This window comes from Glycine max, chromosome 7, assembly GCF_000004515.6.
Source record: "Glycine max cultivar Williams 82 chromosome 7, Glycine_max_v4.0, whole genome shotgun sequence".
Taxonomy (NCBI): Eukaryota; Viridiplantae; Streptophyta; class Magnoliopsida; order Fabales; family Fabaceae; genus Glycine; species Glycine max.
The window spans coordinates 10,765,328-10,790,624 of NC_038243.2; the positions used below are offsets into that span (position 1 = coordinate 10,765,328).

The window sequence follows — 25,297 nt, forward strand, 5'->3', positions numbered from 1 at the left end:
ATTAAATAAGTTTAACTATATATTACACGTCACGGATGCTTACTAAATGAAACCTATTTATGTCCCAACTCATTCAATCCAACCTTTTGAAACTGTGAACCTATTTACTAAATCGAAGTAATGATTAATCTTTCATAAAAATTATGAGTGTATGTAAGATAAATATTCTTCTCCTAACATATATTATTTATTAAATATTTAAGATTTTTAATCACTTAATTAAAATATATAAATTGTTATTTTTTATGTTGCGTAGGCAAATAAGATTAATATAACAAACTTGGTACAAGAATTAACAAGTTCCATACCTAGGGAATTACAAAAGCCCAGTGGTTACCCTGACTCATAAGTTAATTAGTGTAAAATTATGTAAAATTAATTTTATATGATATAAAATAATGATGATTAAAGTTACATAGAGTAAAATTTATTGTGTTTGTTGTTATTATGACAATGATTAAGTTGATAAATAATATAAAATTATATAAATTAATTGTGTATTTATTGTTATTATAACAGTTAAAATTATTATCATTTAAAATAAAAGTTAATTTTAATTTTGTATAAAAATAGTAAATATTTTTTTAAAATATTTATTAAAAGTTGGATATTTAAATAAATTATAAAAGAAGTAAAATAATGCAACCCCTTTAATAAACTTCTAAATCCATCCCTGATTATTATCAAATCACTATTACTTGTCTCAAAAAATAAGGATGATTGTTAAAGAAACCTCGTGTGACTAATATATCCATTTCTATATATTCACACACTTCTCCCCATTTCAATTATTTGAACAAGTCAAAATTAATTTTTATTAAACTTTTAAAAAATGAATCTTGTATATTTAACGAGATTAGTTTTAATTTTCATGTAAAACTCTTCGAATATACCAATAATTTTTAAAACTAAAAAATTGTTTGTATAATAATTTTGAATATTGATTAAAAAAATAAAAATAAAAATATTTATTTTATTAATTGTAAGAAAGCTTAAAAAAATGAACAACATAATTTTTTATCTTCTAATGAAAATATTTTTAATTTAAGTTCTTAAATGAATGCTATTAGGATATTGATTAATATTTTCCATTTTAAAATAACATTTATGGTTTCTTTAATTTTATACATTAATGTCTTGCAATATAGATTAATTAAGAATGTATTGGAAATTACAATAAATATATATTAATGTCACTTCTTAGTAAAAGCTTTCGGTTTAAATTAGACACTTATTAGTATTTCCAAAGAAATTAAAATATCATAACTTATGCTTAAAATAAAACATTCTAAATGAGAATTTTTTAATTATTATATTAATATGAAATATTTATTAAAATTTGTTAAACTAATTTCTATCTAAAAATTTAAGTGATTTTAAATTTTTTTCTTTTCATCCATTTTTTTTCTTCATAAAACTTAAACCTACTTAAAGAAATTAATTACAACAACACTGAAAACCAACTACTTTAGGATAGATACAATATCCTATGAACAAATAGATAGTCACATATAATAGTAGTAGTCTCTTATTGTCTTCTCTCTCTGTCGCTCTCTCACACACATTAATTGAGTACTCTTCTTTTACTGACTGGTTGCTTTGCAGCCTTAACCTTGACCCCATTGGAGCAGAACACAACATACAAATCAAGCAACCTACAAAAATCCTTCTGACTCTCTTTCCTCTTTTACCCCAACCAAAAAGAAACACCCATTTCCCTCTTTACTTTATTCAACTTCATTCCTATGCTCACATACTCCATTATTAGTAAGCTTCTCTGAAATCTCTCTGTAGCCACAACTACCTACCATATTTGCTTCTAAGAGAAAAACATGGACTTTGGAGAGAACAACATGTTCAGCCTTAACACCCACACCAAAGAGGAAAACGAAAACACTCCTAACAATAACAACAACATTGTCAATGTTTGGTATTCATCATGGGATGCTACTACTACTAATAGTAATACACTACACACCTCCACCACGGCGGCGGAAGGCTACGCCGGCGGAAGTCACAGCCACCACCACCAGCAACTATACGGCGGTGAAGGGTGTCACGTGCAGGCTGACCCTCACCTCACGTGCTTGCATCTTGGTAAAAGACATTACTTTGAGGATGTTACAACTAACGGTGATGTTAACAATGCTACCCCTTTGGGGAACCGACACGTGTGCAGTGGTGGTGGTGCGGGTTATGTTTTTGCGGGTAACGATAAGAGAGGGAGGGGGTATTATAGAGGAGGAGGAGCGGCTGGTGGTGGGAAAACGGCGCCGTTTGCGATGGTTCCTCGATGTCAGGTGGAGGGATGCCACGTGGCGCTGGTGAACGCGAAGGAGTACCACAGGAGGCACAGAGTTTGCGATATGCATTCCAAGGCACCCAAAGCAGTGGTGTTAGGGTTGGAGCAGAGATTCTGTCAGCAGTGTAGCAGGTCACTCTATCATTATCTTTTCCTTTTATTTTTAGTTTATTTACTATGTTTAATGATTATACTTTTAATTTAAGTATTTTCTTTATTTTATGAATTTTATGCTTTCATTTTTTTACAATTAAATCTACATTATTTTAATTATTTAATTTTTTTTGTTAACTTAGTATTTAATTTTTTATTAAATATTGAATTAATAGATTAACTAAAATTGTATAATTAAAATAGTGCAAATAAAAAATATAATTAAACTATTAAGTATTAACCTTCTTTTAAGCAATTAAAAAATGTTATTAAAAAATAATATTTATATTGTTAAAATTATATTATAAAAGTATTCGAGAATGATGTAATTTGCTCCATGTTTGCCAATGTTGGCATATATTGTGCTAAGGTTAATCAGTTTGAGTCTAATAAAATTCATTTGGTTTTTTAAAAAAATAATATTATGAATGTGTGATTTTTTTTTTTTTGCTTTTAATTGTTTGAAATCGCTGCAAGATCATTAATGTTGACAAAAGAAATAAGTTTTTAATCTTTGTTACTGTTACAAAAGTTAAATATGTATACCTTGCATTTTCTGGATTGGTTATATGTGTGCCTAATTTGTTGAGACTTGAGAGATAATTATATGGCAATTGGGTTTGGAAATAGGTTTCATGTGGTGTCAGAGTTTGATGATTCAAAGAGGAGTTGTAGGAGGAGATTGGCGGGCCATAACGAGCGAAGAAGAAAGAGCTCTCACCTTTCTGTTACTAGGAATTCTAGACAAGGTAAACACAATATATTGGTCAATTAATTCACATTTCATCTAAATCTTAATTTCTAGAGTAGTTTGCAATCTGTGTATTGTTTTATAAAAGGCTTCGTTAGAATATTATGAATTTCAAACTTTCACCATTTGAATTGAAAAGAAGAAACATGCAGATTTTTCTATTACTACTTGTGAACATAATACGGTGATGTTAATTAGGACTTAAGAGATAGAAAAAAAATACAGAAATAACTATAGTAAAGTTTATCATTTTTTATATCTTTTTTTTATAGATAAAATAAATTAATTTACTATTAAAAAGCTAAACTAAAGCACAACCAGTGCCAAAGTAAAGCCTAGAAGTCAATACATTCAGTTCAAAAAAAGAAAGGAAAAGAAAAATGCTCTGCTGAAATATTACCACTTATCTATATTAAAAAAATTCATATAGAATGTCACATATGTGGACCATGGTGATAGTTTTTCTCGCTCGAAATGTTGCTAAGTATTGTTGTTGTTGTTTTTATCCCCAAGTCATGAATTAATGTTTTAGATTGTTGGAAAATGTTTTTCTTTTCTCGCGCAACATCATGCACGGACACTTTTTCTAGTTTATGTATATTACCAGATAGAATTCTAGCTGTAAATAGTTGAGAGTACGAAGTGAGTATGCACATGGTGACCCGATGAGTTCATTTCTAATTTTATCATTTTAATATTTTATGATCATTAAGCAGCTGAATAAAAAATCTTCAAATATGTAGGCAAAGATATATCTGTGTATTTTAAAGAAGTGAAATCTATGCTACCACAGATTCTATTTTAGAATGAACGAACTAAGAAATTAATGTACTCAATTACTGCCTTTAACTGCGCATAATTATATACAATTTCATACGGTTATGATTAGAGCTAATAGGAAAATGTTTATAAGTAGTTACTACTTGTATAATTTGCCCAATTGTGATATAGGAATATTTTTTTAATAGCATTCTTCAGGATGAATACTGAATACATAAACATTATACATCCCAAAAAATGAGAATTGAAGCAAAAGCTATATATATAATATGGAGAATTTATTTTAGTTTATAAAGAATTTTATTTTATTTTTTTCTTCTAAAAATATTTTTAAAGAAGCTTTCCAAAAAGACCCTAAGCAATCTTTAGTGGTTTTGCTAACTATATACAATAAAGTAGCATCACTCAACAAATGAAAATTGGCTTTGTTGATTTGACATGTGGCTAACTTGACTAATGCATCTTGAACACGCGATGTTCCTAAATGAATAATGTCCATAATGTGATGGTTGGAGAGGTTTGATTTGATTGAATTATTTCTTTTCTTCCCTATGGCTATGAGCACTGCAGGGTGTGCTCTCTCTCTTCTGTCATCTGGGAGTGGAAGTAGGGATCATCATAATTGGCTATCTCATCATGCGGATTTCTCCACAAGATGCAGTGCAGCATTGCGTGAATTGATAGCAGAAAATCGTGCTGCCCTAATGACTAGACAACAACAACAACTTGTTTATGATCGAGTTTGGCCTCATCTTGTTGTGGCGCCCCACCATGATGCGGATGCTGCAGTGGAAGAAGAAGACTTTGAGGACTTACAACAACAACAACAACCTGAGTCCAATTATTTTCCACAACATATGTTTCCACAGACACAATAATAATGGTTCTCTTCCGAATTGAACTTGATTGGAGGTGACCCCAAATATATTTGATGCACTTTACACGAGCTAAATTGATTAACTAGTATGTAAGTTATTGTAAAAACCTTCTGACAATATTTTTAATTTCTACCAATTAAAAAAATAAAAATAATGCACCTAAAAATATAATCTTTTACAATGTGCATCCCACGATGCTTTTCAAAAACCGTCTTAATATTGTAAGGTGGTGACTATTTTATAAGATTTTTAACTAAAATAGTTTTATTTAAAAGATTGACATTCTATGATGGTTTTGCAAAAATCATCTTAGAAGTGAGTGAGATTTTTAAGGATGCGCATGACATGTCTCTCCCTCAACTCTCTCTGCTTGGAAGGATGCGAACTGGGCTGTAGCGCTCTATTGTGACTCACGTGCAAACTCGTCCTCCATGACAACTTGGAGGATGCTCGACGAGAGGTGTAGATCATGCACCACCTCACCGGCCACTGTAACATCATGGAGCTCAAGGGCACTTACGAGGACTGCCACTCCGTCAACCTCATCATGGAGTTATGCGGCATTGGCGAGTTCTTCGACCGGATCATTGTCAAGGGCTACTACTCCGAGTGTGTCGCTGCCAACCTTTATTGCCAGATCGTGACTGTGATCCACGATTGCCACACCATGGGTGATTCCCTATTGGTATGATCTAATAATTCATACCAAGAGGAAATCAATAAATTTCTAAAAAAAACAATATTTAATGAAAATCTCATTTGGTGATTGAGAAATCACATCTAAACTGTGTGAAAATGTTCTTATGAATTCTGAAAGCAATGTCCATGGATGCATTTTAACTGGGAAATTTCTTTCACCATGAAGTTTGATCTTACTTTGTTTTTGTATAAGCTTATTTTTGAGGCGAAGAAATTTTTTGGCAGCTTATCTGGAAATTATTTCCCCCGATACAGAACTTTTCAAACATGCAATAGATACATGATATTAAAAGTGGTCCACTTAGCAGTGATTTGTTTTCTGTATCAATATTACCTAAGTAATAAAATGTTTCCAGCCTATATAAATAGTAAGAACTGGAGTTTGAAACACCAGAACAAAAGCGTTGCATTATACCGAATGCTGACACCACTCTATTTCTACATTATGAAAAGCATTTCTCAATTAAGAGCCAAACTCCTGGATCACACTGGTTACAATGCCTTTTTTTCAAAGAATCTTACTGCATTCTTTAATAGTTTAACCCTGTATTGAAACTGGGAAAAGCATTTCTTACTGCATTCTTTAATAGTTTAACCCTGTATTGAAACTGGGAAAAGCATTTCTTACTGCATTCTTTAATAGTTTAACCCTGTATTGAAACTGGGAAAAAAATTGGAATTTGATGTTGAAGTCTAAAGGGTGCCTTGAGGAAGGAAGGAAAGTTTTATTCAAGAAGTTACATACTCTTTTCAAGAAAATTACTTTCAATCCAATCATGATACTAAACATAATAAATATTTTCATTTCAGGAAAATAACAATACTATTACTTCCCTTTTATTATATTTGTAAAAAAAGAAAAAAAGAAAGAAAAAAAATATTTATTATGTTTCCTATTCTTTCTTTCTTTTATCTTCTATAAAATGAATGTAGAGCGCAAGAGGGTAAAAAATTGAAGTATTTATCTTCTTGTAATTTGGCAGAAATAGTATTTATCTTCACTGCTATGGTTACAATTCTGACATGTTAAGCTTTTGAGCTTGATTTGTGGCTTCCTTTATGAAACTAATCTATTTTGTGTAAGCTAGGGTGGTTCAGTGTTATCTTAGCTTGGATATGTTGATTTTTATAACAGTGTAGCTCTAAAATAACAAGCATGAGTCATAAGCATCTTGGCTAGTATATAATCTAATAATCTTGTATTTTTTTCATTATGTTGTCAGTCATTTATAGAACACAGAAGGAAAATAATGTTTTTCATTAGTTAAGTCAATACTTGCCAATAACAAACTCTTCAATCTAAGAAACAGATTGACAATACTTCCTTTGTCTTCAATCTAACAAACTCTTCGATGGACCATCTTGGGAGATGAATGAGAAGCTTGAGCATGTCAAACACTGCATGGTCTATACTTTTGAACTTTGATGTGAGGCCTAGCATTGGACATGAAAGTGAGCAGTCTGCTTTTTCTTAGGATTGCCGTTTACATGATTTAGGTATTCTTTTGAAAGAAAAAAGTATTTTTTAATTGAATAATGTGTTTAAAAAACTTATAATAATTATTTATGCCCACCCTCAAAAAAGTAATACCTCGGATGTTCCCATGCTTATCTTAGAAGCTAAAAAAATAACAACTTATGAAAAAAAAAAAGGCTGTTATAAAATCACATTTTTTACGGCTTAATCATAGGGAGAGTCTTAAAGAATAGTGTAAGAGTGCTACTAATATTTCTCTAATTTTATACATTAATTACTGAAAAATTATTATATAAATTTATAACTAATATATGCATAATATAATAATAAATAAATTATTAACGGACAATGTTTTAAAATTTAATTTTGAAAGGTTATAATTCTTTATATTACATAAAAAAATATTTTACGGGATCGTTAAAATTATGTTTGAATTTTATGTTTTAACTTAATTCCTATTTGCAGAATCGTTAATAAATGCAACTGTTTGTATAAAAAATAAATTATATATATAATTTATTTGAAAAACTTAATTTCGAATTAATTTTGGCTCCATTTAATACAGATTTTCTGATTACAATTTATATATAACATTAATATTGTTGGAGTAATAATTCCACCCTTTGAAATAAACATTTTAATGATTTTATTCATTCAAATTTATTGGGTAATCAACACCCCCACAAATAAAAATTATTGGGTAATCAACACCCCCAACAAAATGACTTTATTTCACAATCTCTCTTCTCACACACTCTCTCTACATGTGTATTGTTTCTCCATTAATTCTGTTATCTATTTATAGTGGAAATTACCATCAACTATAATAAATAAGTTATCTTGAAAGTTGAAATAAAAATAACTTCCAATACATTTATTCAAATAATCTTCATATAATAAATGCAATATTACACTTTGCATTTAAACCACTTAAACTTTAGTGATAAAAATCTAATTCATAATATGTATGTACCTTATTTTTTGACTTGAAACTCTACAAAATTTTTAGTCAATCCATTTAAATATAAATGCAAATTCATATATAAATATGACATTATTTGCTAAACTCTTAATCGAAATTATCTTTACAAGCATAATAATACTAATAATAATAATAATAATAATAATAATAATAATAATAATAATTATTATTATTATTATTATTATTATTATTATTATTATTATTATTATTATTATCTCGAAATTAATTTAATTAAAAAATTAATGCAAATCAAATATGATTATTAAATATGAAAAATATCGTATTTATATATAAGATATTTGTGATATTTAATTCACCAAATAATATAATGATTTTAAAATTGATTAAACATAAATTTTTTACTATCCAAATTTTCTAATATATCCTTAACTTAATTTCAGGTTTCTATTAATACAATTAAATTATTTGGTTATTTTAAACAGATAATGTTATATGATGTAATATATGCTATATATGTCATGTAATAAAGGGAAATTTTTTAAAATTTTATGTTAAATAATAGATATATTTTATTATATTTCTCTCTTTTTTAAATTTCAATATATGTATAATAATGTTTTAAACAGACTACATGATGTAGTATATGTCATAAACTAGTTTATGTACCTGTTATGCACGGGCATTATTTTAACCATTGTTATGTATACAATTTAATAAAATATAAATAAATTTTAATTTTTGAATATATACATATATATATATATATACATAAAATTAAAATATATTTAAATTTTTAAATAATATGCACTTAAATAATATTTCTTGTAATAATTAGTTTATCTTAAAATTATAATAAATCATGCATCAATCATATGTTTTTATAAATTTATAAAATTGTAATTGCAATAATAATTTTTTTTAATGTCAAAACAATTTAAATACTTGATGAAAAAGCTTCTTGCCCAAATTTTTAATATAATATAAAATCTTATAATAAATCATGCATCTAGCCTATATTTTCATAGGTTTCCCTGCTTAATCTCATAAGAAAATAAACAAAAAAATGCATTTTAATTTTAATATTTTTTTAAGTGCCTAAACAAAAAGCTTCTTGGCCATTTTTGTAAGATAATGTAAAATTTTATAATAAATCATGCATCAAGATTATACTTTTATAAATTTCTCTTTTCGGAGCTGTATTACCCTTTTATTCCCATCACATGTAACCAAAGACCAGAGGAAAAACAATAGGAAAAAACAAACAAAAAAAGAGAAAGAAAAATAGAGAAAGATAAAAAAAAAAAACACGAGAAGAAAACTGTACAACATTTTAGAACAAAATGTGAGTGATTATGAAAAAAATTACTTATGAAAAAAGAAAAAAAAACAGAAGGAACTCTTTCTTTCTCTTTCCGGTGCCACATTCAGCATCCATTCTTTCTTTCTCTTACTTATAAATGTTGCCGAAGAATTATATATATCAACTTTCATTTCTCTAGTATGACAACTTGTCTCTTAGGAAATAATATCTATAAGCAAGTTGAGGGAAGAATACAAGAATGTCAACCTTTTATTACCTCTAACAAAATCCTTTTTTCCTTTACCCTGTACTTTGGTCTAGCCTCTCATTTTCATGTAGTTCAAATCCTTATAATTTTTTTTAATCTGAAAACGTTAATCTACAATACAACACCAAAGAAAAATAAATAAGAGAAAAGAAATAGAGAAGAATAATATGTTGTTTCATCTCTTCAATGCTAAAGTTACTCATACTCTTTCAAGCACTTTCACTTTATAGACTTACCTTTTGTAGTAAACGTTGAAAACCTAGATACAAAAATTTTAAGACATAAAAATCTCCTAAAATATCATTGTTAATGAAAATGTGGTTCTTTAAAAACTATGTCAGTGCATTCAATGATGGTTCTTTTAAAAAGGTTGGAGAGTTCTCTTCAACCAATTATGCATTCATCTTCATCATTCTTGCGTTCATCTTACTTTGAACTGTGCTCTTCCTCACCCTCGCCCTTGCCATCATGTGTTCTCGTTGTCACTGTCGCATGTTCTCGCCCTTGTCATCGCCGTCGCTTCACTTTGCTTCACTATTTGGGGTGCATTTTCCCTCACTCCATGTTCTTCCTATCTTCCTTTGTTAATGGCGATTTTTGTTTGTTTCTGTAAGTTATGGGTTTTTGGAACTCGTGCTCACAAGGTTCATTTGGGGTGCTCATGGGGTTTCATTTTGAGTGAGGTAATTCATATTTATTTTGGTTGCATCTTGGACATTCTATATGTTTAATTTGTCTTCTTATCTAAAAAGCTACATTGTATCTAACTAAGATCACTATAATTACAAACAAAGTTGACATTATCTGTTATAATCGCTGGGGGATTCAAGGAATGTATCTCTTAGCATAAATATAGGCTTGATCATGGTTAATTCAACTTGATCATTATAACTAGAGTTAGCTTAGTTAGTTGTAAGTTAGTTATTCTTGTAACTAACTATATAACCAATTGTAATAACAAACTCATGTAAACTAATTCAATCTATGCTAATCAAAGCTTCTTCCATTCCTTTTTTTCTCTCTATCTTTTTCTGCAAGTTATCTTATGTTTGTTCCTATCTATTGTTAGCATTAGTTCTATTATGGTGTGAAGAGCTCTATTGCATGACTCATTGTTCTTGTTTCCTCTTTCGTTTGTTCAATTTCTTCCTCTCATTACATTCTTATCATGAGTGGTGAACAACCACAACAAGATCAATCACTAAACATACATAGCCCCTACTATCTTCATCTCGGAGAAAATCCTGCAACTGCACTTGTTTCTCCAGTGCTTGATTCATCGAATTACAATTTGTGGAGTCGTTCAATGCTTACTGCATTGAGTGTGAAGAATAAAGTTGAGTTTGTCGATGGTTCAATTCAAGGATATGCATCAAATCATGCACTTCACACCCTAGAAGAGGTGTAATAACATGGTGGTTTCTTGGCTTGCCCACTCAATTTCACCTTCTGTCAAACGAAGCATACTTTGGATGGATGATGCATGTGATATATGGAAAAATCTAAAATTGAGATACTCACAAAGAGATCTTTTGAGAATCTTTGAATTGAAACAAGACATGGCCTCTATTAGACAAGGTGACAAAACTATAGTTGACTATTTTACAAGATTATACATAATTTGGGATGAATTGGAAAGCTATCGACTTGATCCAATTTGTACATGTGATCCAAAATGTACATGTGATACTCTTATTAGTGTTATGGAGAGGAAGAAAAAGGATTGTGTTATGCAATTTATTAGGGGTTTAAATAATCAATTTAGAAATGTTAGATCCAATGTATTGATGATGGATCCATTACCTAGCATAGCTAAGGTTTTCTCATATGCAGTTCAACAAGAAAGGAAAATTAACAATAATGATGTGATAGGAAACACTAGCTTGGTTAATGAAACAAGTACAACCTCATCAAACTTAGGTTACTCATGTACTTACTGTGGCAAAGACAATCAATCAACTGACAAATGTTATAGGAAGAATGGTTTCCCTTAAAACTCTACTTTGGTAGAGGGAATTCTGGTGGAAGAGGAAGCAATATTTGCACACACTGTGGTTAAACTAACCACACTGCTGATGAGTGTTATAAAAAACATGGATATCCTCCTGGACAAAAGTATCATAAGCCTCAAGGTTCAACCATCAACAATGCAAATGATGTGAAAGAAGACGGTGATAGTTTTGCTCTAGAATAGAATCAGGATGTACAAGGTATTAATATTAAGTTGACTTCTCAACAATACAAGGCTTTAATGGCACTGCTGTGACAACAAAGCTTAATTCACAACATTTCACACGTGAATCAAATTGGTACTATCATTGGTTCCAATAATGCACACATAGGTAATGTTTTATCAATTACTTGTAGTATAAGCAAGACAAGTCCAAGTGAATGGATCCTAGATTCGGGTGCCACAGATCATGTCACAACTTCCTTTCATCTATTTTCTTTCTGCAAGAAAATAAATCCTGTAATTGTTAAACTCCCTATTGGTCACTCAATCATAATAACACATGCAGACACGGTTCGATTCTCTCAGTCACTATACCTTGAGGATGTTCTATACATACTTAGCTTTCAGTTCAATTTGATTTCAATATCTAAGTTGTTATCTTCTTTACCTTGCAAGCTAACTTTCATGAATAATAAGTATTTTATTCAGTATATGCAAAACCTGCAGAGGATTGGTACAATTGATATGGTGGAAGGTTTTTATAAGCTCAAGATGCTTCCTCTTAAGCCTCACAAGGATTATAATTCCAGTTCTATTACAACTTTTGTTTTTTCTACTATTTTAGCTCTTTCATGTAATAAAGTGCCTATAGACTTGTGGCATTTTAGACTAGGCCACCCATCTTTTGAAAGGTTGTTATTGTTAAAGCAATCATACCCTCTTCTTACAGCTAATAAACAATTTATATGTGATACTCGCCATCATTCAAAACAAAAAAAGTTGTTATTTCTTGGCAAAGATTCTTATTGTTCCTGCCCTTTTGCTCTCATACATGTTGATATTTGGGGTTCTTGCAATTTGACTTCTTTACATGGTCATGAACATTTCCTTACTATAGTAGATGATCATTCAAGGTTTGTTAGGATTTTTCTTATGCATTCAAAAGCTGAAACACAATCTCATTTAAAGAACTTTGTTGTTACTGTTGAGAGACAATTTGATACAAAAGTGAAAATGATTAGATTAGATAATGACTCAAAATTCATTATGAGACAATTATATGATGAATATGGCATTATACATCTTACTTCATGTGTTGAAACTCCCCAAAAAAATGGGATTGTTGAGAGAAAACACCAATATTTATTAAATGTTGCTCGATCCTTATTGTTTCAATATAGTTTGCCCTCTATTTTTTGGTCATGTGCTCTAATTCACTTTTTTGTTCTTTTAAATTGCATACCAACTCCTTTTTCTTGGTAATAAAACTCCCCATGAAAAAATTTATGGAACTTCTTATGATATTGCTTCTTTAAGAGTATTTGGTTGTTTATGCTTCTCCAGTACTCTAATTTCCAGTGGAAAGAAACTTGATCCAAGAGCTGATACTTCTATTTTTCTGGGTTTCAAGCCAAACACCAAAGGATATATCACTCTTGACCTTAAAACCAGGGCTATTTTGTTTCCAGAAATGTTGTTTTCTATAAAGATTGCTTCCCATTCAATGCTCAAGATAAACTTGATTCTATCACTGTCTTGCTAGTGCCAACTTCCTTTTTAAATGATACCATTTATCATCTTGATGATCCTCCTTCAGAACCACCAACTAATCATACTGTTGTTGAACCCAATGTCACTAATCCCGATCCTTCTACTTCTCAAAAATCCATTTAGACACCTAGAAGATCCATGAGATAGATACACAAGCCAAGAAAATATAAAGACTTTCACATCGCATATCCATCATCAATTTTTGCCAGTCACTCTACAGATACTAGCCTATACCCTCTCAGTTCTATACTTTCCTATAGCAGACTGCCTCCTTCTTATCACAATGCTATCCTATTTGTCACACAACAAGTTGAGCCTAAGTCATATAGTGAAGCCTCTAAAGATCCTAATTGGATTGAAGCCATGAATATTGAGATTAAGACATTGGAGCGCAATAACAAATAGATTCTTATTGATCTTTCATAACACAAGGCTGCCATTGGATGTAAGTGGGTATACAAGATCAAACACAGGTCTGATGGATCCATAGAGAGATATAAGGCAAGGCTAGTAGCCTGTGGTTACATTCAAGTAGAAGATTAGGACTATTTAGATACCTTTTCTCCAGTGGCCAAGTTAACCACAGTCAGACTTTTACTAGCTTTAGTTGCTATCATTCAATGGCATCTAAAGTAGTTGGATGTGAATAATGCCTTCTTACATGGTGATTTGAATGAAGAAGTATGTACGGTTCTTCCTCAAGGTATGTAGTCAGACAAGCTAGGACAAGTTTGTAAACTTCAAAGGTCTTTGTATGGCCTGAAACAAGCAAGTAGGCAATGGTATGCCTGATTGTCTTCATTTTTTATTTCACATGGCTACAAACAGTGTGCATCTGATTATTCTTTGTTTCTCAAGCATAGATCCAATTCCATTACTGCTTTACTAGTCTATATGGATGAAATTGTATTGTCAAGCAATGATTTGGCTGAGATTCAAAGTATTACACATCTATTAGACAATGCTTTCAAAATAAAGGACTTAGGTGATTTGAAGTTCTTTATAGGTTTTGAAGTAGCTAGAACACCTACTGGCATCAATCTGTGTCATAGAAACTATGCTTTGGACATTCCCAATGACACTGACATGCTTAGTTTTAAGCTAGTGTCTACTCCTTCTAATTATACCACCAGGCTGCACCAACATTTAGGTCTTCTTACAAGAGATTAATTGGAAGATTAATTTATTTGACTAACACAAGACCAGACATTACATATGTTGTTCAAAATTTGAGTCAGCTTGTGGCTGAACCTACCTCAGCTCATCAAGAAGCTGCATCTAGAATCCCTAGATACATCAAAGGGTCTCCAAGTGTAGGGAATTTCCTTTTTTCTAATAGTAGCATCCACTTAAAAGGTCTTAGTGATTCAGATTGGGCTAGCTGCATTGACACTAGAAGGTCTATCATTGGTTATGCCATATATCTTGGTAGTTCATTTATCTCATGGAAGTCAAAGGAAACAAGCTAATGTGTCCAGAAGTTCTTCAGAATTTTGAGTATAGAGCATTAGCAAATGCCATCTATGAGCTACAATGGCATACCTTTTTGCTAGAAGAGTTCAATATCAATTTTCAGCACCCTGTTATTTTGTATTGTGATAACAAATATACTCTTCATATAGCTTCCAATCCTGTTTTTCATGAGAACAAAACACATCGAGATTGATTTTCACATAATTCACGAGAAGATGCTTGATGGAATTGTGAAATTACTTCTTGTTTCCTCTGCAAACTAGCTTGTAGATATCTACACCAAGGCTTTCATGCCGGGTGCTTTTCAATTTTTACATTCCAAGCTAGGAATGTCCGACATCTATTCCTAGCTTGAGGGGGGGGGGGGGTTCTTAGCATAGATATAGACTTGATCATGGTTAATTCAACTTGATCATAATGTAACTAGAGTTATGTTAGTTAGTTGTAAGTTAGTTATTCTAGTAACTAACTATATAACCAATTGTAATAACAAACTTATGTAAGCTAATTCAATCTATGCTAATCAAAACTTCTTCCATTCCTTTCTTTCAAAATATCTTTCTCTGTAAGTTATCTTAATTTTGTTCCTATCCATGGTTGGCATGAGTTCTATCAGTATCAACAATGTAGGTTTAACTCTTTAGCTTAGACAGGAAAACAAGTGCATTGCCAATATTGTCATTTAATTCATGAGATTGATATGTCTTTGCATTTGTTTGTTTAAGATTACAATTACAATTACAATGTCTGAAAGCTAGTGGTAATTACATAAAGGATTAGATTTATGTCTTTTCAAAATATGCTTTATAACCCTCTGAAAATGCTAATAGAATGTTGAGCTGAGTTATGCTAGCTTGTAACTCAAGTGAGGGCATCAAGCTGATGGAACAACTCTGAGACTTAGTTGGGTTGGGATGTTGCTTGCAAAATGTTGGCTTGACCAAGTTGAGAGTTCATTCATGGGACTTGAGCGAAGGCTTATGTCTCTTGGGTCTTAGACTAGAGGGCACTGCGTGAGGCTGGTTTCACAAAGTATGGATTACTCTTTGGATACATAGCATAATGCATTGAAATCACAAAACACTAGATGCACAATTAGGAAGTAGCATTCTGAATACCTGGCAGTTTCCACCATAGCACTATCACCATCTCATGGAATTTTTTCTCTTACTTTCTCTTTTCTTTGTTTTTAAGGTTTTATTCATCTTTAGTTAAACACCTGTCTACTAAGCTATTTAATTTGGCACTGATGATATTTTAACTTAATTTAATTGAGTTATGCTATGAACAATTTGCCTTGGTTGAGTTTCAATTGCTATTCTTAATGCTTTTGGATGTTTTTTTTTTTGGATTTTGGATGCTTGATCACCATTCAAATTTTGTTTGGCTCATGTTTATGCTAGGAACAATGAGATAAGAGGATGCTTGTCATATTTAGTACTATGAATGTAGTTAGTCTAGGATAGATAGCTTTGTTTGTGTGATCTTTGATTGAATTCCATAACACTTGACGACCTTACTTCGTTATTTTGACCTTCAGAATTCGACTTGTTTGTAGAGTTTAGATAAAGTTGTTTCACCAAAGGAATTTGTGTTATAACTAATTTAGGGAATTTGACCTTCAAAACCTTTACACTCGAATTTTGGACAAGAATTTTAAGATTTGGGTGTTCTATAAATTCCTCCATCAAACATGAGTTAAATTTCACTAAACAAAGGTATGATTCTAAAATTCTGAAAATAACATATATGTTGCCCAAATATTCAATAGACTTCAAATTGCCTTGAAGTGTGATACACAAAGGTAAATATGCTACTATTAAAAACAATAACATTGATATGAAATAAAATATATTTTGACAATCAGTCATTGAGAAATCTGTAATTCTACAGGTGTCTAAAGCACCAATTGTAGGTAATTCATTAGATTTCCCATCAAACTTAATTAAGTGAAGAGGAAAAAATACCTTAATTTAAGCAAAAACAAATGAAAAAGAAATTTGTAAATAAAATCCACCTTTGAATGTTAAGTAGTATGAGTGTATGATTAGGTTTGATTGATCAAATCCAAGAGAGGTCAATGTTTTTCAAATTGACATGTCATTTCAATTTATGGAAAGCTCATAGGCCACCATAAAAAAATTCAGTTGATGAGTTAATAGACTGATATCATACGAAAACCATCCAATTTATTTATACCTCAACCTTCATCTTAATTTCCCTTTGTTATAGCACATATGCACTTAGAATTCAATCAATTCATGTTGTATTCTTCTGTTATTTCATAATGATGAGGTCCTTCCAATTAAAACCCGAATTCTTTAACCCAACCAACATCTTCAACATGGATGTTAATATATCTGTGAATTGCTTTGCTTAAGTGGTGTGGACATGCCTTCTATTAGAGAGAGCTCTTTGTCGTTGCTAACCAATTTGTCTTCCTCTTTGGTCTCCCATAGGCTCTTAGACACCAAACTACAAGGGAATTTGCCAACTAATATCCTTTGTTTACCCAATCTTCAAAATATAACTTCCAAATACAACTTGGCTCTTCTAGGTTGCAATTTTCAAAGGCTGATTCTGTCATCACTGTTTAATCTAACTCAACTTTCTATTTTATATTTATCAGATAATAAATTAGTTGGCCCAATTCCAAGCGAAATGAATGAACTTTACAGTTTCTATATTTGTCTAATAACATGTTAAATGGAACAATTCCACATTGATGGTATTTTTTTCTGCAAAAATTTCCTGCAACATCATTCTCTTTCTTTGATTGGCAAGTACAACCAATGCTTTGTATTAAGATGTTGTAGGAACTAGGGAGCAATTTGCTTGCTAGTATATATTGTTGAATATGTGTTTATTTCAGGTTTGGTGGGTTGCAGGGAGGTTTGTGACTACTTGGGCATGCCACAAATTTCTAACATAGGTCTTCCATATTAGTACATGCTACAAATTCATGGCTAAATGGTCATTTATGATTTAGAGTGGATTACTGTTTGTCTCTTGACCAAGAACAATGGAATGCAACTGTACCAAATATGTAGAGATTGCGATTACTAGAACTTCATGCTGAAGATGGTGGGTTAGACGTGTGCTTCTAACAAGAGTTTACTTTGCACAAATTGGATTTGAAAGTGTATTTTGGCTTTGAACATGAGGAATATTACTCTTAGCTTTAATTATTCTATGTAGATTTACATTTCATGGATATGAAATATTGCTTCCAAATATTATACTAGATCTTTCTCATAACAACATTCGTGGAAGCATTCCATAATGGTTTCATGAGAAGCTCTTGCACTCCTAGAAGAACATCTTTTATATTGACCTCAGTTTCAACAAGTTGCAAGGAGATCTCCTAGTGGAATTGAATACCTTTTAGTCTCAAATAATGAGCTGACTAGGAACATTTCTTCAGCAATGTGCAATGCAAGCTCGCTCTTTATACTCAACTTGGCTCGTAACAACTTGACAAGCCAAATTCGGCAATGACTAGGAACAAAGCTCCCTTTTTAAACTTGTCCAATACCTAGATGTTGTTATTATGTATTTGGCTTATATATTATTTAGGAGAGCTTATTGAAATTAACAACTTATTATTTCTATTGGACTTTTATTATTTGGCTTATAAGTTTATTCTCTTTCATTTTTTCTATTGTTTTCAAATTATCATAACATGCAAGTGATTTAAAACCTTTTAACCTTTCCTTGAGGCAGGCCAATGGTTATGTTTTCAAAAGTGTGAACTTGGATTCCTGGAGCATCTTAACTTAATTCATCTAGGGATTTTCAAATGAAAGAGCTTTATTATTTCAATTTTTTTCATCTTTGAAGTATGGAACATTAAGTTTGTCGATCACGAAGTAGTTAAGGTTGAAATTTAAAAGTATTTATTTATAGTTGAGAGATTGACCAAATTTGTCGTTGCACACATCTAGAGTCTATTAAGTCCCTGTTTTATATATTTAATACTATTTATCACATCATGGCTCAACTGCTTGTTGCTAATGAGCTGGTTTCTTTAAGAGAATAAATAAATTTGTAATTCTAACATTTGTCTTTGCATCATAATGCACTCACTTTTGTTTGGATGACAATTTTTGGTGTTTCCGAATGCAATGTTTCCATTGAATTTGGAGCAATTTTGGAGAGATTAGGAGGGCAATATTGTGATGCTATGCAGATTTTGCAGTTATATAGTATATTTGGTTGGAGTGGTAAGTGATATATAGTTTTATGTGGCTTTCTATTGGTGCTCTACTTATAAGTTATGGAAGGGAATATAAATTTCTGTCATGACATTTTGTTGTAGTAAATGATGCATTAAAGAGGATATGGGTCTTCCTGCATTTTAAATTACATTACTCAATGTTTGTCCCCTCATCATTGTCATCTAGTCTTGCAGCTCTTTCATCTTTTATTGAGCTAAGTTTCTTCTTTTTCTTTTTATTATGTCCATATATATATATATATATATATATATGGTGTGTTGTTTTATAACTTGGTAATGCTTTATAACTTGTTTAACGACTAATGTTTTATATTAAAGTTATGTACATTATGAGTGAATCTTAGTTTTCTGTTTGAGATTGAATACAAGGATTGATACAGATATCTTGGATTAATTATTGTGTTCAATCTTGAGTTATCCATTTGGACAGTTTGGGAAGAGTCATTCTTCTATACTTGATTTTTAGATGAAGATTAAGTCTCTTTTGTTAAATTTGATGGAATTTCAATTGTTCTCCGAGTGCATATTTGTTTGTGGTGGAATTCATGTCACCATTATCATTTCGTGTAGTTGGAAATCAATGTGAAGTGCTGCCAACATTTTTTCAAATTTAACAAAGAGACTTAATGTTTATATATGAATCAAGTGTAAAACAATGTCTTCTTGGATGAGATAGAGGCACACCTTTTAAGAAAAAAATAAGATCTTCATGCATATGGGACAACCTTGTGAGTATGATAGCAGAGGAAAAATGGATCGAAATTGGATGAAAGCATCAAGCACAGTGTCAAGTATGAGAATGGGGTTTAACAATGCTTGGAATTTCCTGAATGAAATGAAGAGGTTATGAGTGGAAAATATTTTTGTCCATGTGTTACATGTGGGAATAGGAGATGACACATAGTGAACAATATAAGGTCACATCTCATCTGAGAGGGGATCATTTTGAGTTATACCAAATGGATATGGCATGGTGAATTGCACGACATGTCTTCGGTGTCCCACATTGAGCATGTTGATGTAGACATTGAAGATCATATAGAGAACATGATACACAATCTTGGACAAAAGTCTTTTCGACAAACACATGCATCTTTGTATCATAAGTTACAGAGTGATTTGAAGAAACCTTTGTATCTGGGGTGCACAAACTTCACACGGTTGTTAGCAGTGTTAGATTTGGTCAACTTGAAGGCAATATATGGGTAGACATGATGAATGTCAACTTTACATTCAAACATGGCTAAAGGAATCACAAGGTGAGATCTACCTAGGAGCTTACTTGAATCAGTAAGTAAAAGTTAACTAGAGCATTTAATTAATGTTGTTGAATTATCACTAATTATTATTCTCTAATGTAGGGGTCATTGGCAACTCCTTGTTATCTATCCTAGGAATGATGTTGTTGTATGGTTTTGTTCCTTGGGTAAGAAGCCTGAAATTCACATTAGAGTCACAATTAATAAGTTAAGTTTCAATTTGTAACACTTTTACTTTATTCTCAGTATGAATACACATAAATCTTTTGATCTTGTAATATACATGCATGTTTCTTTTAACCAGTGTTATGAAGGAATTGAAGAGATTCCATGGTAATCCCTCCCAGAGTAAACCTTTACTTGCAACTCACCGGATTGACGTAAAGGTAAGTCTTTTAATCAATGTTTTAATTTGATTGATGACATTTTGTAACTTTGTAATTATGAGATTTAACTATATTTCATATTTAATTTAAAGTCATATCAAACCGGAGGCTATGAGTGTGGTTACTATGTGTTTATTATATGTTGTGGTGGTTTAGTGATGAAATATAATTGGAATTGGAGAAGATTACAACAATTAGCAAGTAATGGGCAAAATACTTTTTGGAATTTAAAAATAATGCATGGCCAATATTTGACAATGTTTTGTATTGTACGTGATTTACAAGATATTTATTGGTATTACTTATAAATATTTATGATTTGGTTTGGAGTGAATAGGTCTATTTTTTATATTTGTTTTGGTTTGGATTGTCTAGGCTTGTTTTTTATATTTAATTACATATACAAAATGAATCTTACAAAAAAAATTCAAATATACATTGGTTCCTAAAAACCATAATAAAAAATGCAATTTTAACATTAGTTTTCTATAAAACTGTCGTAGAATAGGGACTTTCTATAATGATTTTTTGGGAAATCAATGTTAAAATTACATTTTATGTGATAGTTTTTAGGAAAACCGATGTTGCAATTGCATTTTTTGTGATGATTTTTAAATCATTGTGGAAAGCGGACGATTTTCTACGACTTTGGATTTCACGATGATTAAAAACCGTCATGGAAGGCCCTAAATAACAATCATGGAATCCCCTATTTGTGTTAGTGGCTTATCATTTATAAGAAATTTTATGGGTATTGTTACTATTGTATGTGATTGTGGAAGAATTGATTAAGATTTGTTATTCATTTGTTGAATTTATCGTCTATTTATTTCAGTTGAAAAAGATTTTGTACTACATTTTTTTTCAGGAGCTATTATTTTTAACTTCCACGAAAAATGCTAATACTACCGTTTTGAGGTTTTGTTTCAAAGGCTACATGATTAATCATATCTTAAACTAAATGAACTATTTTTTCATTTTCAAAGAAAGCAAAAACTAACAAGCCTTTAATGTTATACTACAAAATTTCTTTATTTCAATTTTTTTAGCTGACTTTTTTCAAAATTGACTCATACATTTGTGGATAATATTTCATAAATTAAAACATCTTTTGGTAATTCATATGGAACAATAATTTTATGATATGTTGGATTAGCTTGGTCAAATTTGGTGCCTCTCCACAACATAGCCTTATATTATAATTCAAAGAAAGTATATGTATGTGCTGGTCATAATTAATGTAAAATACCATTATTTTATTTTTTGGAAATCAACTTTTGTTGTTCTATAGTTGTTGTTTTTTCCATGTTGGAACTTAAATTTAGGTTAGTTAGGGTTTGACTCCAATTATTTGATAAGGAACCTTTCTAAAGCAGCAACGGTAACTTGCAATGTTTCTGGGTTTACAAAGAGGATGCTTCTTGTAATGTTTTGTTTTATATTACTTGCAAATGTATTACTAATTACACATCTTTGTGCAACCTGTTGTGAGAAGTATGTGTAGGCTGAAATTTTTCTATCTCAAGTGTGGCCCAAAGTTTTAGGTTTAATATCGATATTTTAGCAACAAATCCAATAAATCCTAGTGCAGTGTTAGGTGTATTGGTTTTTTTTTTTTTTTTTTGTGGACAGGGAGTTTGTGTGAGTTGTTTATTTCAAAATAGATCCAACCAAACTGTACTTTTTAGTTATAAATAATAAAATGTCCTCTTTGAAAACTTGCTTGACACACGAACCTCGCAGACGAGATTTGGCTTGAGGTCTTGAATGACCTTTAGTTAGGCTGGGTCAACTCAAGAAGTGGAAGTTAAAGTGGAAGGGCAGATGAAATGATGACCTTAACTAAAGATCATATAGCCTAATTGACTGCAATTTGAATAAGCTTTTGTTGATTTGCTTTGAACCTTATGTTTTTACTTTGCTTGGTTTTTCTTAGGCGCACTTGCTTGATGGTTGCATAAGTGCTGGTGCAAGGGTTGAATCAACTAGGCAAAACCTTGATGCCTCTTTTGTTAACGCTTTTGTAAATGATGGCTTTGGTTAGGTACACTGTATCTCATTTCAAGATTGTGTATATTTTATTTGTTGTGATTTTGGCTTATTAATCTCTTCTGTTTGTCCTTCATTTCCATTATTGTTGTGTAGGATAAGTTAATGACTATTACATCATCTAGTGATTCTTTAGGAAATTGGGTTTTCAAAAACATGGAACATGGGAAGACTAGTGCTGCAACAAGTCTAGTATGAATTTTCTCACTAAATCTTGATTTCTCTTATTTATGGACCATATATATAAATTTCATTTGTAATACATATATTATCTTATGTATTATAACAACGTATGATTTTACTTTGGGATGTTGACTCTGGACAAGCATAACTTGACAAGCACTTCTATAGTAATGATAACCACGTTATTGCTGGTGCATTATGGGGAGTTGGAATTGTTAATTGTAGTATCAAGAATGACTCTTATCCAGTTAGTTTCATTTATTCTTCCCTTTGCTCAACATGGCATATTAGCATGTATTTTTTAGTTTATGTATTGGACCTTATTTGATAACGTTTTAGGAAATGGTAGTCCTAAGGGACTACATAGATAAAGAAGATGCCACAATCAAGATTGGTGCAATTATGGGATTGGGAATAGCATATGTAGGTGATAATTGCCAAAAATACTTAATTGAGACATGTGGATTTAGGCAATTATCTCATCTTTTCTCTTATTTAAGACTTTGTTATTGCACTTTTTAATGTAAATTTTTAATTTGTAGTTTGTTCTCTTTAACTTGTCATTTTGCTAGACCACATATGCTTATTGATGGATTATTTTGTAGGAATTTGAAATGGATTGTATTGCATTATTAGAGCAAGGTTTACTGGAAACTTGAAGTGGAAAGTACAGCTTAAATGTGCTTAAGTTGGAATTGGAGGACCCAAATTGAAGTTTCTTTTTGGAGAAGATGAAAAAAGCTGCAAAAGAAAAATTAGCTTTAGCCAAATAGCTTTTGGCTTAAGCTGAATTTAGACAGAAGTGCATAATTGTACTATCTGTTTAAGCTAGAAATTTTTGGCTTAAGCAGACCCTCACTTAAGTGCAAAATTTTGGGACTATATAAATAGATTTTCACGCTCATTTTTTAGGGGATGTTTGTCACTTTGTAAAAGCAACTCCTTTACTAAAGTTCTTCTTCTCCAACTTTCTTCTTCCATTGTTCTTCCATCATTCTTGATTTTGGATGCTATTCATGGATATGGGTAGCTAAACCCTTTCTTGTTGGGGTTAGATTGTATATGAACCTTATGCTCTCATGTATTTCTTTTGAAATAGTGTTATATATTCATTTGGTTCTTCAATGTTAGTTTTTTTTTTACTTCTATGCTTCATGCTTGTTATGAATTGGCTACTTGTAGCTTGATTTTTAGATGAGATTGCTATTGGAAAATATTTTATTTATCTTGTATTATGGTAAAATGCCCATTAAATCTCAGAGCTAGCAATAGGATGAGGGTTAGCAGTTATCTTTGGGTCATTGAGCTTAAAGTTAGCTTCTTTGTTAAATGTGCAAGGGATTGACATTTAATGAAGGAACTTAGGTCTTTTCACCTAAGGAGTTATGGATTAGAATATCGTCTTTGAACTGTGAATGGTATTAACATTGGATTACAAGTTGATAATCATGTTTTAGTGTAAAGAAAGTTTGGTTAGGTGAAATCTAACACCAACAACCTTCGTCGTTTGAATTGCATATCATTTTATTGTGTGTTTATAAAAAATTCCAAAAATATTATAACTTGTAGCTTTGTTTTGCTTCATCTTTATGGTTGGATGCTATGTTTAAATCATCATTGTTTATTTGTTAGTTTATGTAGTAAATTTTTTTAATATTTACTAAGTATTGTGCAAGTCTTCGTAGGAACGATAACTCATATTTAGAATACTACTTGACGACTTGGTACACTTGTCAATGAGTCAACACATTTTTTGGCATCGTTGATGGGGAGTTGTGTCTCAATACTAGGGAATTTCACATTTTTCTAGTTATTTAGGCTTCATTCTTTCATTCTATGGATTTATTTTTCTATTTGTGTGGCCTTGTGATAACCTAGTGTGTTTTCTTTCTTGTTTATGCAAACTATGAGCTCAACTGGTCCTTTGTGTGTTGACTCGGAAGTTGAGAGGACAACTAGGAGAAACAACAGTTTGACAAGGAAGACCAAAACACTAGAGATGCTAGCTAGACAAGAGCCTAATTCACCTATTTCACCAAATCTTCCTCTACCATCTATTCAGGAGGAAGAACACACCATGGTGGAAGAAGAGCCAGGACATCAACCACCAAGATGAACTCTACATGACTACTTGGTCAACACTAGCCCCTACACTTTAACACCATTGCTACGTTGGATGTGATGGCTCAAAATGTGGAAATGAGGGCATCTCTCATTCAATTGGTTCAACAAAACTAATTTCATGGCTTTGATAATGAAGATCCTTATGCTCACCTAACTACCTTTGTGCGTATTTGAATGCAGTGAAGATTCATCAAGTGAATGATGATTTCATTCGTATTAGTCTTTTCCTATTTTCACTTGCTGACAAGGTTGAGCATTGGTACCAAGTTATTCCTCCCAACATTCCTTTGACATGGGATGAACTTTGTTAA

General features: G+C 31.2%; 2 protein-coding genes across 2 annotated transcripts; both read left to right on the top strand.

The window, feature by feature from the left end:
- The first annotated feature begins 1,546 nt into the window (after positions 1-1,546).
- Positions 1,547-5,643, top strand: LOC100780159 (squamosa promoter-binding-like protein 7). The gene is made up of 3 exons (XM_003530122.5): positions 1,547-2,434; positions 3,086-3,204; positions 4,557-5,643. The coding sequence occupies exons 1-3, from the start codon at positions 1,833-1,835 to the stop codon at positions 4,862-4,864; spliced, it is 1,029 nt and encodes a 342-aa protein (XP_003530170.1). The 5' UTR covers positions 1,547-1,832; the 3' UTR covers positions 4,865-5,643.
- On the top strand, positions 5,334-25,297 carry LOC106799231 (calcium and calcium/calmodulin-dependent serine/threonine-protein kinase-like). The gene is made up of 5 exons (XM_014777408.1): positions 5,334-5,549; positions 22,567-22,653; positions 22,776-22,871; positions 23,202-23,289; positions 25,167-25,297. Exons 1-5 carry the CDS (start codon positions 5,334-5,336, stop codon positions 25,295-25,297), a joined length of 618 nt encoding a protein of 205 aa, XP_014632894.1.